General features: G+C 49.5%; 1 protein-coding gene across 2 annotated transcripts in view; it reads right to left on the bottom strand.

The window, feature by feature from the left end:
- MLLT1 (MLLT1 super elongation complex subunit) overlaps positions 1-3110 on the bottom strand; it is a 32455-nt gene extending 29345 nt beyond the window's left edge. Inside the window, exon 1 of one of the 2 annotated variants that reach the window (XM_033082188.2) lies at positions 2958-3110. In XM_033082188.2, coding sequence (XP_032938079.1) covers positions 2958-2969 — 12 coding nt within the window. In that variant the 5' untranslated portion in view covers positions 2970-3110. The remainder of the gene's footprint in view (positions 1-2957) is intronic. The other variant, XM_033082189.2, reaches the window with a different exon arrangement.
- Between the last annotated feature and the right edge of the window lie 11057 nt (positions 3111-14167).

A 14167-nucleotide genomic window follows, 5' to 3' on the forward strand; every position in this document is an offset into this window, starting at 1 on the left:
CTCTGATCACTGAGTAACAGAGGTGTAGTCCATGTCTGGCTCAAAGCACAAAAATCCCATTAAGTGCCTTAAAAACCAAATGAAATTAATGTGAAAATCCACATAGTATTGCAGACTTCACAGCCAGGACAAAGGAAATGAATTAAACAGATGTAACAGAGAAAAGGCAAATAGGATTCAGACACAAGATAAATCAAGGAAATCTTAGAGCCACATTTCTAGACAGAGTACAACACTCAAGGTACCCAACTTTTGTACAGATTTGTTACACAAACCAGAGCAGCAGCAATGATTCCAAACTAAACCTACCAAAATCCAGCTTCAGCACCAGGAGGCTCAAAGAAAAAAGGGCAGGTCTCAGTCCCTACCCCATTCTTCACTTCAGGCTTGAAAAGAAGTGTCCTGCTCTTCCTACAAGCCCCAATTACCACTGGGAGAGGCAGCATTATTTGTCATTACCTATATTACATGTTGACCTGGAGCCAAACCAAGGGCATGTTAGACAATGAGCAGGGAAAGAGAAAGCTTCCTGAGCTCCAGAGAAATGTTTAGGGAAAGTATCATCCTTATTTTCCCCCTGACAAACTGCAGAAAGGAGTGTGATCACAATTAATGCTCAAAAAATATTTTGCATCTCCAACCCGAGGTTTTTCTTTTTTTTTCCAGAGCATGGTGAATACTTGCTGAAAAAGCACAAGTGACTCCATCTCAGCCTTCTTGTCTTTGTAAAAAGCTCTCACAGGAGGTCTGCAGAGCACCAGGCATCAAAGCCTGACCTCCCAAATTGCAGTCCAGTTCCAATTTCAACCATAAGCCTTAACACACTCTTTCAGGCAGCTTAAATCTTTACAGCAAAATACCTTCAGCCACCCAACACATCAATCCTAAGGCTCGGGGACTAACTCATCTCATTAATTCCTTCACCATTATTGCTACAGCATTTCTTTGGGATACCTTCCTCTGCAAGTTCTCTTGGCAGGCCATTTTTTCCTGTTCTTAAGGCTTATCTCCAGCAGCCCCACCTCGCTCCTGCGCTAAGAACCAAGGCCCAGGGCCGGCTGTTCTTTCATGTCGCATTAAGGGCTGAGAAGAAAGGCAAGGTGTGCTTCTCTCCGAGCACAGCAATCCCTCCAACGCTGCAGGAGCATTATGTGGAGCCAGGCTGCCGAAACGCCGAGCTCGCAGCGGAGTGTGCCTGCAGGCCTGCTTTATCTGGGATGCTTCCCACAGTGCTCACATCCCCTGAGCCAGCCTGTGCCGCAGCCTCACGTTATCGATTCCATAATTACCCTTTAAATCCTGCTACTGTTGCCAGTTACTACCCCTCTCCTGAGAAGTGCAAATGACTGTCAGGCTACAAAATCTGCCTTTCCGAGTTGAAACGGCTGAGAAATTGGAGCCGAGAACCAGATGGGGCTGTGTGGAAGAGACCGAAATTAAACATAAAAGAGAACTGTTTAACTGAGAGTGAAAGTTGTACTTGCTGCACTCCTCACACCCTGCTCCAATTAACAATCGCTGTGAATTAAGCCAGAAGTTGAAACACATTTGAAAATAAGATCTCCCAACATAACCAGCATCCAAAGTTGCTCCGCTGAAAATGGAGGGTTTTTTTTTCCTTTTTTTCCAAGCGTGTCTCTCAACAAAGGGAAATCAGGATCCTATTCAAACAATTTGTAATAATACAAAGGAGCCTGCTTTCAACTTCTCAATAAACATTCTGAAGGCTGCTCTGGTTTTTGTTTGATGTGCTAATTGCCTGAAAGCCATCAGCAGCTCCCATTCCCGCTCCTCCGGGTGATTATCCGGGATAGCGGGGCTGCTGGCCGAACCTCAGGAACAGGAGGTACCTGTTACCCGCTCCCCGCACACAAAAGGCTCCCCATGCCCATCACCTCAGGTAAACTTCCCGCATGCATCCCGGAACGCCCCGGGACTCTCCCGGTGGCATTAACCCTTGGTGGCACGGCTCGGGGGGGGTCACCCCGCCGGCACCTCCCTTTCCCCGGCAATAATCCCAGGCAGGAATTTGCGGGAAATGCTGCTCGCAACCCCCGCCGCGGGTGAGGCTGCAGCGGCCGCCCACGGAGGGGAGAGGGCTGAACCCCCCCAGAAGGGTGTGGGGATGTGTCCCCCCCTCAGAGGGATCAGGGAGCGGGGTAGGAAGGAGGAGTCCCCATCAAATGAGGGGTGTGATGTGTCCCCCGCAAATGGGACTGGGGAGATGATGTACCCCCCAAATAGGGGTGTGGAGGAGGTGTGTCCCCCCAAATGGTATTGGGGAAGAAATATGCCCACGAGAAAGATGCGGGAAGGAGGAGGTGTGCCCCCCGAATGGGATTAAGGAGACGTGTCCGCCAAAAGGGGAGTGAGGACAAGGCGTGCACCCTCCCCAAATGGGGGGTGGGAAGGAGGTGTGACCCCCCCAAATTGGATTGAGAGGATTTGCCAAAACGCTGTGAGAAGGGAACGTGTCCCCTAAATGGGGGGTGCAGGGTGGAGTGTGCCCCCACAAAGGGGTGTGAAGAGGCCGTGTGCCGCCCAAACGGGATTGGAGAGATGTGCCCCCGCAACGGGGTGTGGGAAGGAGGAGGTGTGCCCCCCAAATAGGACTGACGAGGAGATGTGCCCCCAAAAACAGCTGGGGAGAAGGTGTGCCCCCCCCCGCAAAAGGGAATGGGGAGAAGGTGTCCCCCTTAAAAGGTGTGGGGAGGACATGTATCCCCCCCCCAAATGAGGGGTTGGGAGGAGGTGTGCCCCCCCAAAGAAGGTGTGAGGAGGAGATCTGCTCCCCCAAAGGGGGGCGATGCTCCCCAGCCCCCCCTTCCCGAGGACAGAGGCGCCCCCCCCAATTCAGGGCCCCTTCCCCGGGGGTCCCTCCTCACGTGCCCCCCTCTCTGAGAGGGGGGCGGCACCGCCCCACCCCTCCGGCAGCGCGGCGCGGCCGCTCCCCTCACCTGATTGTCCATGGCTGGGCACAGCAGCGCCGCGGGCCCCGCTCGCTCGCTCCCGCCGCCGCGGCGGTTTCGCTGCCCGGTCGGCGGGGCGGGGGGGAGAGAATCTCTTCCCCCGCTCTGTCCACGAGCGAAGCTGCTCTGTCCGTCCCCCCCACCCCCCTCCCCAGCGCCTCGGCCGCCGCCTGCTCGGTCGCGGCCCCTCACGGCCCCGCCGCCCGCCTCATTGTGTGTCACTCACAGGCAGCGCCAGCCCCGCGCCCGCCCCGCGGAACCGGAAACCGCCTCAGCGCCACAGCGGCCCCCGCGCGCCGCCAATGCCCGCGCGCCGCACGCCGCGGGGCGAGGCCCCGCCCCCTCCCCGTGATGAACAGGCGTATTCACCAATGAGCGGCGGGCGAGCTCCGAGTGGGCGGGGTGATGGGCGGGGCCAGCGCTGTGGGTCAGGCGGGGGGCGGGAGCGGGGCCCGGCCGCCCCCCAGCCCCGTGTGGGGCGATGCGGCGGCCGCTCCGCTTCGCTCCCGCTGCTGTCCCCGGTTCTGTCCCCCGCTATGTTCCTCTTAGTGCACAACCAACACCGGGACCAGGCGTGTGGGCCTCGCCGTTCGCTCCCGGCCGCGCCATCCCGACCCTACTCCTCCCATGCCGCCCTCGATGCACGTTTCCCCGGCGGTGTGTTAATTCCCGACACAAATGAGGTGGGAACGAGGGAAGCCACAGGTCCCGATGTGGCGGGATGGCCGGGCAGGGCTCGCCTTGTTCTCGGCCTCGATCCATCCTGCGCCTTTTTTTCCTCCGTCTCTCCCTCACGTTCCCCCGTCTCATTTTTCCTCTCGTTGTCTTTCATTTTCCCTCAGTGCTCCCCTTTTCCTCCTGTCTATCTCTTAGTTCCCCTCAGTTTCTCTCATTTGTTACTGCCCCGTTTTCCCTTACTCCTATATTCTCCCTTGTTCTCCCTCATTTTTCCTTTTTCTGTCTCTTGTTTCAATTGCCTACTCTCTCATTTTCTTTCCTTATCCTCGCAGTCTCCCTCATTTCTCCCATTGATCTCCCACATTTTCTCTCAGTTTCCATTTTCCCCTTGGTGTCCCTCCTTTTTCTTTCTGTTTTTCTCTTTCACTCTTTTTCCCTTGGTGTCTCGTTTCTTTCCCGTCTCCCTCATTTTCTTTCAGTTTCTCTCATTTCCCCTTCAGTTTCTATTTTCCCTGCAGTATCCCCAAAGTCTCCCTCATTTCCCTCTGTTTATCTCCTTTTCCCTTTGGTCTTCCTTGGTTTTTTGCCTCAGTCTCCCTCATTTTAAGTTTTTCTCCTTTTCCCCTCAGTCTCCCAGATTTTCCCTCAGTCATCCTCATTTCTCCCCTCAATCTCACACATTTCCTCTCAGTTTTCATTTTCCTCCCGGTCACCCTCATTCCCCTCATTCATTCCCCTCAGTCCCCTTCATTTTGCCCCTCAGTTTCCTCTTTTCCCCTCACTCCCTCATTTCCCCCTCAGTTTCTCTCCTTTTTCCCCTCATTCTTCCCCTCAGTCTCCCACATTTCCTCTCGGTTCCCATTTCCCCATCACTTCCCTCATTTCTCCCCTTTGTCCCTCATTCCTCCGCAGTTCCCTTCCCCTTCCCGCCTTCCTTCCCCCTCTCCCCCCTCTTTCTCCCTCCCAGGCAGAGTTTTACCCTTTTTTTCCCGAGTTTTAAATGACAAGTTATAGCTCTCAATTTTGCCAGCCCTAAAGCAACGTGGGACTGATCTTTACAAGCGCAATTGGTGACTGTTTCTGAGCAAACTCGCTCAGAATTTTTCTCCCTGCAACTTTCTTGTTTGAAATAATTTGTTGATCTCTGCGAGGCAGCAGAAAAACCCCGTGTTAGCCAATAACTCTGTGTGTCGCTGACTGATCGCCACAGGCGAGGATTAATCGGTTCCCAAATCGTTCTAAAGAGCCACTTTACCTCATCAACCTGATAGAGGATATTAGCCAAGCAAAATGCTTAATCGCTTCAGTTAACAACAACAACAACAACAAAAAAGAGCCTGATTTGGGTTCCTTTAAGTGCTCCGGTTTTCATTTTCCATGTTTCTGTCTGATGCAGTCCCAAGAGACATCTCCTTGGACAGTCCCTTTTCTTCTCCATTGAGAAAGGGCCTCTTTCTCTGGGAGTTCTCATTGATATCTTTAATTGTGAACATTATTCCCATGCACGTGACTCTCGGCTCTAAATCTTTTTATTTTTTACCTCCCCATCTTGGCTATTCACTCCCAGCCTCATCACAGTCCTTGGAGGTAACGTGCTGGGAATGTCTTCATCTTTCCCAAGTTTGCTCTTGCTCTGCTGAATTTCCACCTTGTGCAAGAGATGTTGTTCAGACACACCAGACTCTGAGCTTTTTCTTGGAAAATTTGCCCGTTATTTCCTCTGAAACATTGTCAAAATTTGCTTTTTTGTTTTCATTTTCCTCAATGGCAATTTTCCCATGCCTTTATTTTTGCCCAGCTTGGTGTTAATGGTTGTTTTTGTGCTCTCCAAGTGCAGGACACAGCTGCCATCCCACTTCTGTTTGGACACAGCTTTTGAGGGGAGATCTGAGCAAGAACTTGGATAGGAAGCACAGAACCGAGTGCCTCAGCTTCCACATGCACTCTGGCAGCCCAATAATTGAGCATTAAACCACATTTTTACTGAACAATTTGGGGTGTCCCGTTTGGGGTGAGCACCACCTGGTGCTCCAAGCACTCTCTGCTGGAACCAGCAGTTTGGAGCTGGACTTTGCTGATCCTGTGGATCCCTTCCAACTCAGGATATTCGATGAAGTGGCGTGAACGGATTAATTTAAAATGTGCTGGGGTTTCTTTACATTCAACTGTGAAAACACTCAAGGAGAGAAATTCCTAGAAGCAGCCTTTGCTCTGCTAGCAGTTCCCAGCCTGAACCATTTCCAGCACAACCACTGATCAAACCTACCCCGATTTTCTTTTCAAGCTCCCCTCAAAAAGAAAAAAAAGAAAAAAAAAAAAAAAGAAAAAAAAAATTACAGCCAAGGGTAGAAAATTTGCCAGGCTCTTTAGGAGCGTGTTGGGAGTTTCGGGTGCTGGGGCTGCCGGAGCCAGCAGCCATCCAGGCTTCTCCAAACTCCTCATTTTGCAGGGAGATCTCAAGCTAACGAGCTGTCAGCCGAGTGCCTTCGCACCCGAGGCAGCCGTGGGCTGAGCTCCTGGTTCTTTATACCTATTCCAGCAACTTCTGGGCTTTGCAATAAGCGTCTGCAAATCCAATTAGCGTCTTTCTTTGTGGCACTGGATGCTGGCAGAGATCCGCTGTGCTGCTGCCATCTACAGTAGGGCCAGTGCCAATGGATAAGAAACAGCCCCTATTTGCATATTCAAATATGCAAATGAGACACGACAGCTCTCCTTCATTTTTGTTTGGGTTTTTTTTTTATTTTTCTTTCCAGAGTTTTGCTTCAAAGATCCTTGTCTAGGACTGAAAGGTGTGTGTTTAATCTGGCTTGGCCCATGGTAGGGGACCATGCCAAGGGCTGGTTCTGTCCCGTGAGAGTTGGAGATGATGGAAAATAAAGTGGAAAAAAGACTTTGCACTGCGCTTATCCCTGCCTTGGCCAGGGATGGGAAAGATTTCGGGGGTGTTTTCCCAGGTTCCAGCCTGGGAAAGGACAACACGTTCTTTCTCTCTCCTGCCTGTGCACACCACGGATGCTTGAGAGGCTGAACGTGGCTGTTCCTGGGGAGTGTGAGCAGAGGAAGAACAGCCAGGGCATTGAGATCAGATGAGTCCTGGTGCTCCAGTGACAGAACAGCCCATGCCCAGGTGTCCCCCAGCCATCAGACTGGCAGAGCCATGGCAGAGCCCATCCCAGCTCTTGGGATGATCTGAGGAGCAGACAACAGACAAAACTGCCCCTTGGGGCACCTCTTACCTGCCTTTCTCTGCAGGAACACAGCACTGACCTCCCCAAACACCCACAGCCCCCTGCCCTCCCCAGCAGCCCCTCCAGACCTTCCTCATGCAGCCCAAGATGCCTGAATTGCTCATTTCCCAGCAAAAGTTCTTTCCTGTGGGTTTAGCATCCCTCACTGCCAGGTGGGCTGTACATCAGCTGTATCGTGACTGCAAGTCCCTTTCATGGTTTTGTATGTCTGGGCTTGTGGCTTGCCCTTCCTGTCTCTGGAGAAACAAATTTGTTTCACTGTTTTTCATCATTCATTATTATTTTCTCATTACTAATTTAGTTGCAGCCTTCCCTGCTTCCACTCTTGCACTGAAGACCATGACTTCTGTGGTCAGTCTGGGCTCTGAGTGGCTTGGACACCAGCCAGGGAACAAGCAAGGCTGATTCCAGCACGGAAAGAATCAGGCAGTGCAGAAAAACTATCATCTTGTAATAGCTCTAAAGGATTTAAAGATTAAGACAAAACCTTGCATTTGAGCAGGGTTTCTGTGAGAAAATTCACTCTTCCAATTTGTGCCCGTATGCAACATGCTTGAGTGGAAAGATCCTCGAGTTCTGGGTGTCAGTGACTTCACTGCCTTCTCTTACAGATGGAAAACGATTCCAGTGGTCTTCACTCACTTCTGCAAAGCACATCCCATGAGCCAAGTGCTCTGTGGTGTTCCCAAGATGAACTAATCTGCAGCTGAAATCCATAACTGGTGATATTCAGGTAAGAAGGGGCAGAGATCTTTCTCCTGGTGTGGACCAAGGCTTTGCCAACCACAGCATCACATCCTTGTGTGCAGCCTCTGACAATGTGCTGAACATGGAGCTGGAGGAGGATTTGGTTTCTCTGAGGGGACCTGGGTGCTGCTCTGGTCTGTGTCACAGGGTCACCTGAGGGTGACAGGGAGAAGCTGTGAGTGAGGGCTGCAGCCACACTGGCTCCTGGTTTGTTAATCAACACTGGGATCCCTGCAGGGAATCCTGGGCTTGTTTCAATCAGCTGTGAACCCCAGCAGTGTTTATTCTTCTAAAAAAATGATTTTCTTTTGCCTGTTGTCTGCCTTCCCCTTCTGTAGTTCACACTCCACACTGCAGTGTTCACAGAACATATTTAACACTGGTGTAGTGTAGAAAAAGCCCAGATTGTTAATAACCAAAAACTCTGATTGCCAAAAAGATACTCCTAGCAACTACTAGCTGCATCTGGGAAAAATTACAGACAGCTTGGAAATTCTTTAGTTCCTTATTAATGAAGGACTTTGTAAAAAAACCCAACCCACACTGTAATACAGTTTAGCTTAACTAAATTCTTTTGTGCCCGAGGAAAATCTAAATTATAGCATGCTATAGCTACTGAAAAATGCAGAAGGATTCAAATGTACAATAATCCTCCGAACCAGAAGGAAGAGGGAAAATTTCCTTAGTAAGTGGCAACACAATGAGAATTTATTTTATTCTTTCTGGGTATTTAGTGCTGGTGAAAAGAGCCAGATGAATAGTCCCAAACACGTCACGTCCCTTGCAGATGCAGCATGGGCAGCACAAGCGTCCTCGAACTGCCCCTCCAACGTGACCCAGTTCTGAATGAGCAGCACCAGCCTGCTGGGGGAGAAAGGAGCCTGTCACTATTCAGGCCCTGACCCCTCTGCTCCAGCCTCTTAATGAAGGAGCCTCATTAACACCAAAGGTGAGCTTGGCGTTATAATGGGCTGCTGAAGTGCCACCCATCAATCCTGGGGGCTGGCTATTGAGGTGAGGGCACCTTCCCCTTGTGCTCTGCACACCGAGGTCAGCTTTGGCCAAGTGATTTAACAGCCTGGAGCTGCCAGAGCTGGCCAGACCTGCCACAGGGAGAGTTTCACCAGCTGGGTTTGTCCCTGAATACAAACTGCTGGCACAAGGACAGCTGGAGAAGACGGGCCCAGGCACCTCATGTGGCCACTGGAGCAAACACAATCGTGGGACAAAAGGAGGGAGGGAGATTCACTGCTGAAATTGGTGTCTGCTCTGCACAGGGCTGCTGCCAAAGTCTGAAAGGTGCCCATCTGCATGCTGAGAGAGAGGCAACCTTGTGACTGGGGACTGCCACCCTCAGCAGGGGAACCTTTAGGCCACTGAAAAATACCAGATGAGGGGAAAAAATAGCTTGAAAAATAGAACATGACAGAAGGAGATCTGCAGGGAAGTGTGACCAGCACCAAAGAGCCTGTTCTGTGTTCTGGGTTGAAGAGCCCAAAAATGAGTAGGGATTGCTATCCCACAAATGCTGGAGCAGCTGTGGCTGTCCCATCCCTGGCAGTGCCCAAATCCAGCCTGGGTGGGGCTTGGAGCAACCTGAGATAGTGGAAGTGTCCCTGCCCACGGCAGGGGTGGGACTGGATGAGCTTTGAAGTCCCTTCCAACCCAAACCATTCCATGATTCTGTGATTCTACAAATACAGAGACAGAGCCTCTCCCAGGGCCCTCCCAGTGTCTGGAGTTTCCTAGGGCTCTAAGGTGGCTGTCCAGTCTAAGGTGGCTGCATACTCCTGCTTGCCCTGGTTCTGAGCATCCTGAGCTCTTCTCATCCTGTGTGAAGCCTTTTCCTCTTGGGGCTGGTGTTTCTGCTATTTCCAACCCCAGTAAATCAGCCTGGTGGTTTTGAGAGCCACTGGCTTTTTCCAAGGGCAGTGGATCCCCAGACTGGTGGTGTGTGATGCTCTCTGTACATTGTGAGACAAAACCAGAGCTCCTGGAGCTGTTTTTCAGAGCCTCAGCCTGGAGAAAAGGAGGCTCAGGGGGCACCTTGTGGTTCTCCACAACTCCCTGACAGGGGGGGGCAGCCATGTAGGAATTGGGCTCTGCTCCCAGGGAACAAGAGACAGGACAAAAAACAGCTTCAAGTTGGTCCAGGGGAGGTTTAGGTCGAATATTGCGAAATCTTTCTCACAGAAAGGGTTGTAAAGTATTGGAAGGGGCTGCCCAGGGCAGTGGTGGAGTCACCATTGCTGGAAGTGTTCCAAAAACTTGTGAGTGTGGCCCCTGGGGACATGATTTAAGGGGTGGTGCTGCTGGGTTGGTGGCTGGACTCAATGATCTGAACCACTGTGATTGATTCTGTGATTGGATGAAATTATTAGGAATTTTTTTTTTTGTAGATTCTGGGTCAGCTGCTCCCATGACATATTCCACTAAACTGTTTTTCTGGAATGGTGTAAAAAGAGCTTTCACCTGTCTGCACAGCAACGGCAGGAGGAGTTGCCACATATGCAAATGTATGCAAATGCCCCCTGCTGTACCTGGCTCAGGTATGATAGCAGCTCAGATAGTGCCCCACGCTGCACTGGGGGCTATGCCAACGTGCTGTGTGTGACTCAGGGCATTTGTCTGGCCCTGCCATGCTGAAATTCAGCCCACTGAAACTTCAGTTTTATCAGTGCCATCGTTACCTGTGAGACAGGAGTGCCCCTGATTGCAGCAAAGCCATTTTTTAGCAGCGTGGCACATCTCGAACACCCTGGAGCTGGATTTTGTTGCATAAAAGCACAGCCAATGCAGTTTCAAAGGAGTCAGGCTGGAATATAAAGTGACAAACACATGTGACAAACACTGCTTTGACCAACACAGGGAGGATTCAGAGCTGTAACAAATTCTTTCCCTTTGTTACTCAGCCATCAAACAAGCCAGGTAAAACTCTCCCATGAGCGAATCCGTTGCATTTATAAAGTTACAAACCATCAATATTTGATCTGGATGAAGGATACAATCAATTTGGACCCATTTCACACAGCTTTGGAAGTGCACTCTGCAAACATTACAGGTTCAGGCTGCTTGCTTTGGGTGCCTGGGCATTTTTATAGGCCAGGAGATCTTTTTTAAATACGTGTGAAATGTGTCACGAAACATCTGACATATGTGGGAAACATATTCCTGCACCGTCTGGGCAGTGTGTGAGGTCGCTGGGGAACAGCTTGAAAACAGCAATCATTTGCATATGGATATAGAGTTATTTATTTGGTGACACTGTCCCAGGGGGAGAGGGGCACGGCCCAGGTCTCTGTAGGTCACAGACAGTGTCAGGGGTGTTGAACTTGTGAGGAGTAAAATTGTGAGGGCAAATACAAATGGCTGAAGTGTTTGTGCCTGGGAATTTTTATTTGATGCTCGTAAAAAAGTTTTGTGGAGGGTAAGAGGCAGAAAGAGGAAAATAATGTTATTTTTGACCCCTTTGCTCTGTGATATTTGAATCTCAGAATGTCCCAAATTGGAAAAGACCCACAAGGATGATGAGTCCAACTCCTGCCCTTGTACACACACCCCACCAATCCCACCCTGTGCATCCCTAAGAGAGTTTGGCTTGGAAGGGACCTTAAAGATCATCTGATTTCAAATCTTAATTGGATTTAATCTTTATCTGTGTCTGCCTGTAAGGATGGTAAATGTTATTTAATGTTACATGGGTAAATCATGAAGCCTGATAGGATGATTCATGATGAGCAACACATGCAACTTGTTCCATTTTTGCTCTGTTTCACAGATTTGGGGTTGATTTCACTTGTCAGTGCTCTGGTGGATGTTAATACTTGGCAATATTAGGATAGCAAACAGCAAAATCTCACATATATTAATTCCTGTGTTTTCACATGACAGATCTTCATTGATTAGTTTTTAAATTGGTCCCAGAAAGCACTTAGTGAAATGTTGCAATTTGCACTTTATTGGCATTACATGGCACTATTCCTTGCTCCAGCTCAGCAAAATATATTCTTAAGTGTAAGTAAGTGCCATTGATATCAATGGAATTATTCATATTCTTAAAATTAAACATATGCTTAAACATTTCAGGGAGCTGAGACAGCTGGTCTCTTGTTGAAGGCCTATCTAAATAAATGCATCATCTAGAGCAGATTGTGAAATTTATAACCCCATGCACAACTTAATGTTGAATATTTCAGCATTTCAGGTCAATCTTTGCCTTTTGTTAAATATTTGTGCCAGAGAAGTGTGACATTTCAGTGCAGCCCAGTTTTATGTTTGAAAACATCTGTGAAGAACCTCTGCAGACCTGAGCTCATGAACAGGGACAGAAGCAACTGAATGTTCACAGAAAGTGAACAACAACAAAAAAATAAAAGTGGAGACCAACACTAATTGAAACCACATTTTGAGCTGTAATGGGAAGGCACAGAAAAATTAATCCTTCCATTTTAGGTATTTTGATAGCAGCCATTAGTGGAGGGTTGAAGTTATTCAAACCACTTGCCAGACAGAAGGGAGCTGCTTGTTTTTCTTCTGCCAGCAGCGGTGAGAATGCCTTCCCAAGTGGAACCAAACCACTGGGGTTTATAGAAACAGCTGAAGAGATTATTTGATCTTTTGATTAAAACCTCCTTTTTTGGTCAGTTGGTTTATTTGCCCAGGTAATGGCTGTACTTCTCCTTCCCCACATCTCTGTGATCCCTGGTCAAACACAGCCCTGGCTGGGTGCAGCTCAGACAGGACACAGGCAGGGACACCCTATAAAAACAGGGAATATAGTGACAATATTCCCTGTCAGCTAGTCAGGACCTGACAGCTTCTAGCTGTCCAGAACAGCCATCAATATCTATGAAATCCTGGCATTTATGGTTAATTCTGTCTTCTAAGAAAAGTGGACAGCAAGCATGTACGGAAAACGGTGAGGGAGAAAACAAAAAACAAAAAAAAGGAGCATTTTTCCTAGCAGTTGTGAAGTGGGTGGGACAGGACTGCCAGACCCCAAGTTGGAAATCCTGTGTCAAACCTCAAAAGTTACACTGGGAGTTAAAAGGACAAGACTTTTAAAAATAATAATTCTTGGAGCTTATCTCTTTCCTTCCTGGGTTTCTCAGCCCTTTGTGTTCATGGTTACAAACTTTTGACTGCAGACATGAGAGATTAAAACTAAACATAAAATCAAAGCTGAATCAATGTTGTTTTCACATGACTCCAGCAGAAGGTTCTTTAAATCAATCCTGAAGACTGCCAGGCTGGCACTAAAATCCCAGGACAGTGTGACCTCCATTCCCTGTTTCAAAACTACCCTGTCCTTTCTCTGCAAGACACTTAACAAATAAATATCTTTTCCAAAAGGCATAAGTGACACTCCAGTGAAGCAATTTCTTTTCCTGGCATTGTTAAGAGCAGGGACTGAGTTATTATTAATTACTTTTGCATTATTTATGCAGGTCTGTGAATGTGCAATATCTTTTACAGATAAATCACTCTGCCTTGAAAAGTTTCCAGTCTGCCTGCCAAAACCTGGGAATCTGAAACAGGGAAGCAACTGGTGCAGCAGAACAGGTAAATGTTAATCCTTGATGCTGCAGGACTGGTGCCTTATCAACGTTTTTCTTTCATTTGTTTTGCAACTGCACCAAATAGACTCAACTGATGCTGTTGTTTCCCAACATTTTTAATCTGGCATCAGCTGACAGGAGCAGCCTCCATCCTCTTCCTCATTCCCACTCCTTCTCTTGCCTCTGTTTTTTGTGGTTTGTGCAGCCATGTGGAGAACCAAAGCAGGGAAATGATGTGACAAAATTCAGGAGAGGTTTCTCTCTGGCCAGTCCCAGCCCGGCCCCCTGAGCACGGAGGGGGTTGCAGGTCCTCCTGCCCTGCTGCTTGTACTGTGCTGAGCTGGTGTCACACCCGGTGTCACACCTGGTGTCACACCTGGTGTCACACCCATCACCCCACACAGCCAAGGGTCAGGGCATAGGGAACCCTCAGAGCCCCCAGGGTATCAAGAAGGGGTCACTGCAGCCTCTGACCCTGAGGAGTTCCCCATTCCTGTTCTGGCCATCCCTTCATCCCCTGACAGCTTTCAGGGGTGTTTGGCCATCCCTTCATCCCCTGAGAGCTTTCAGGGGTGTTTGGCCATCCCTTCATCCCCTGACAGCTTTCAGGGGTGTTTGGCCATCCCTTCATCCCCTGGCAGCTTTCAGGGGTGTTTGTCAGCTCTGCCCCACAGGCTGCAGCCGTGGCTCCCCGGCAGGAAGGACAGAGCATCCCCAGCAGCTCGGGGACATTTTGGAGGGGCAAAGTCAGCCTGAGACAACCCAGTGCAGCGCTGGGGATGCCCAGAGCACCGTCCCAGCCTGGTTTTGGGGCTGCTTTGCTTTCTCAGGCTGCAGCTCTGCTCGGAGCAGGAGGCCCAGCCTCGGGCGCTGCCGCCCTTTTAAAGCTGCTTTGTGGGTTTCTTTTCTTTTCTCTCTCTCTTTTTTCTTTTTTTTTTTCCTTCCCAGGTTCCCAGGGCTGGGG

The sequence above is a fragment of the Catharus ustulatus genome, chromosome 29 (assembly GCF_009819885.2).
Source record: "Catharus ustulatus isolate bCatUst1 chromosome 29, bCatUst1.pri.v2, whole genome shotgun sequence".
Classification (NCBI taxonomy): Eukaryota; Metazoa; Chordata; class Aves; order Passeriformes; family Turdidae; genus Catharus; species Catharus ustulatus.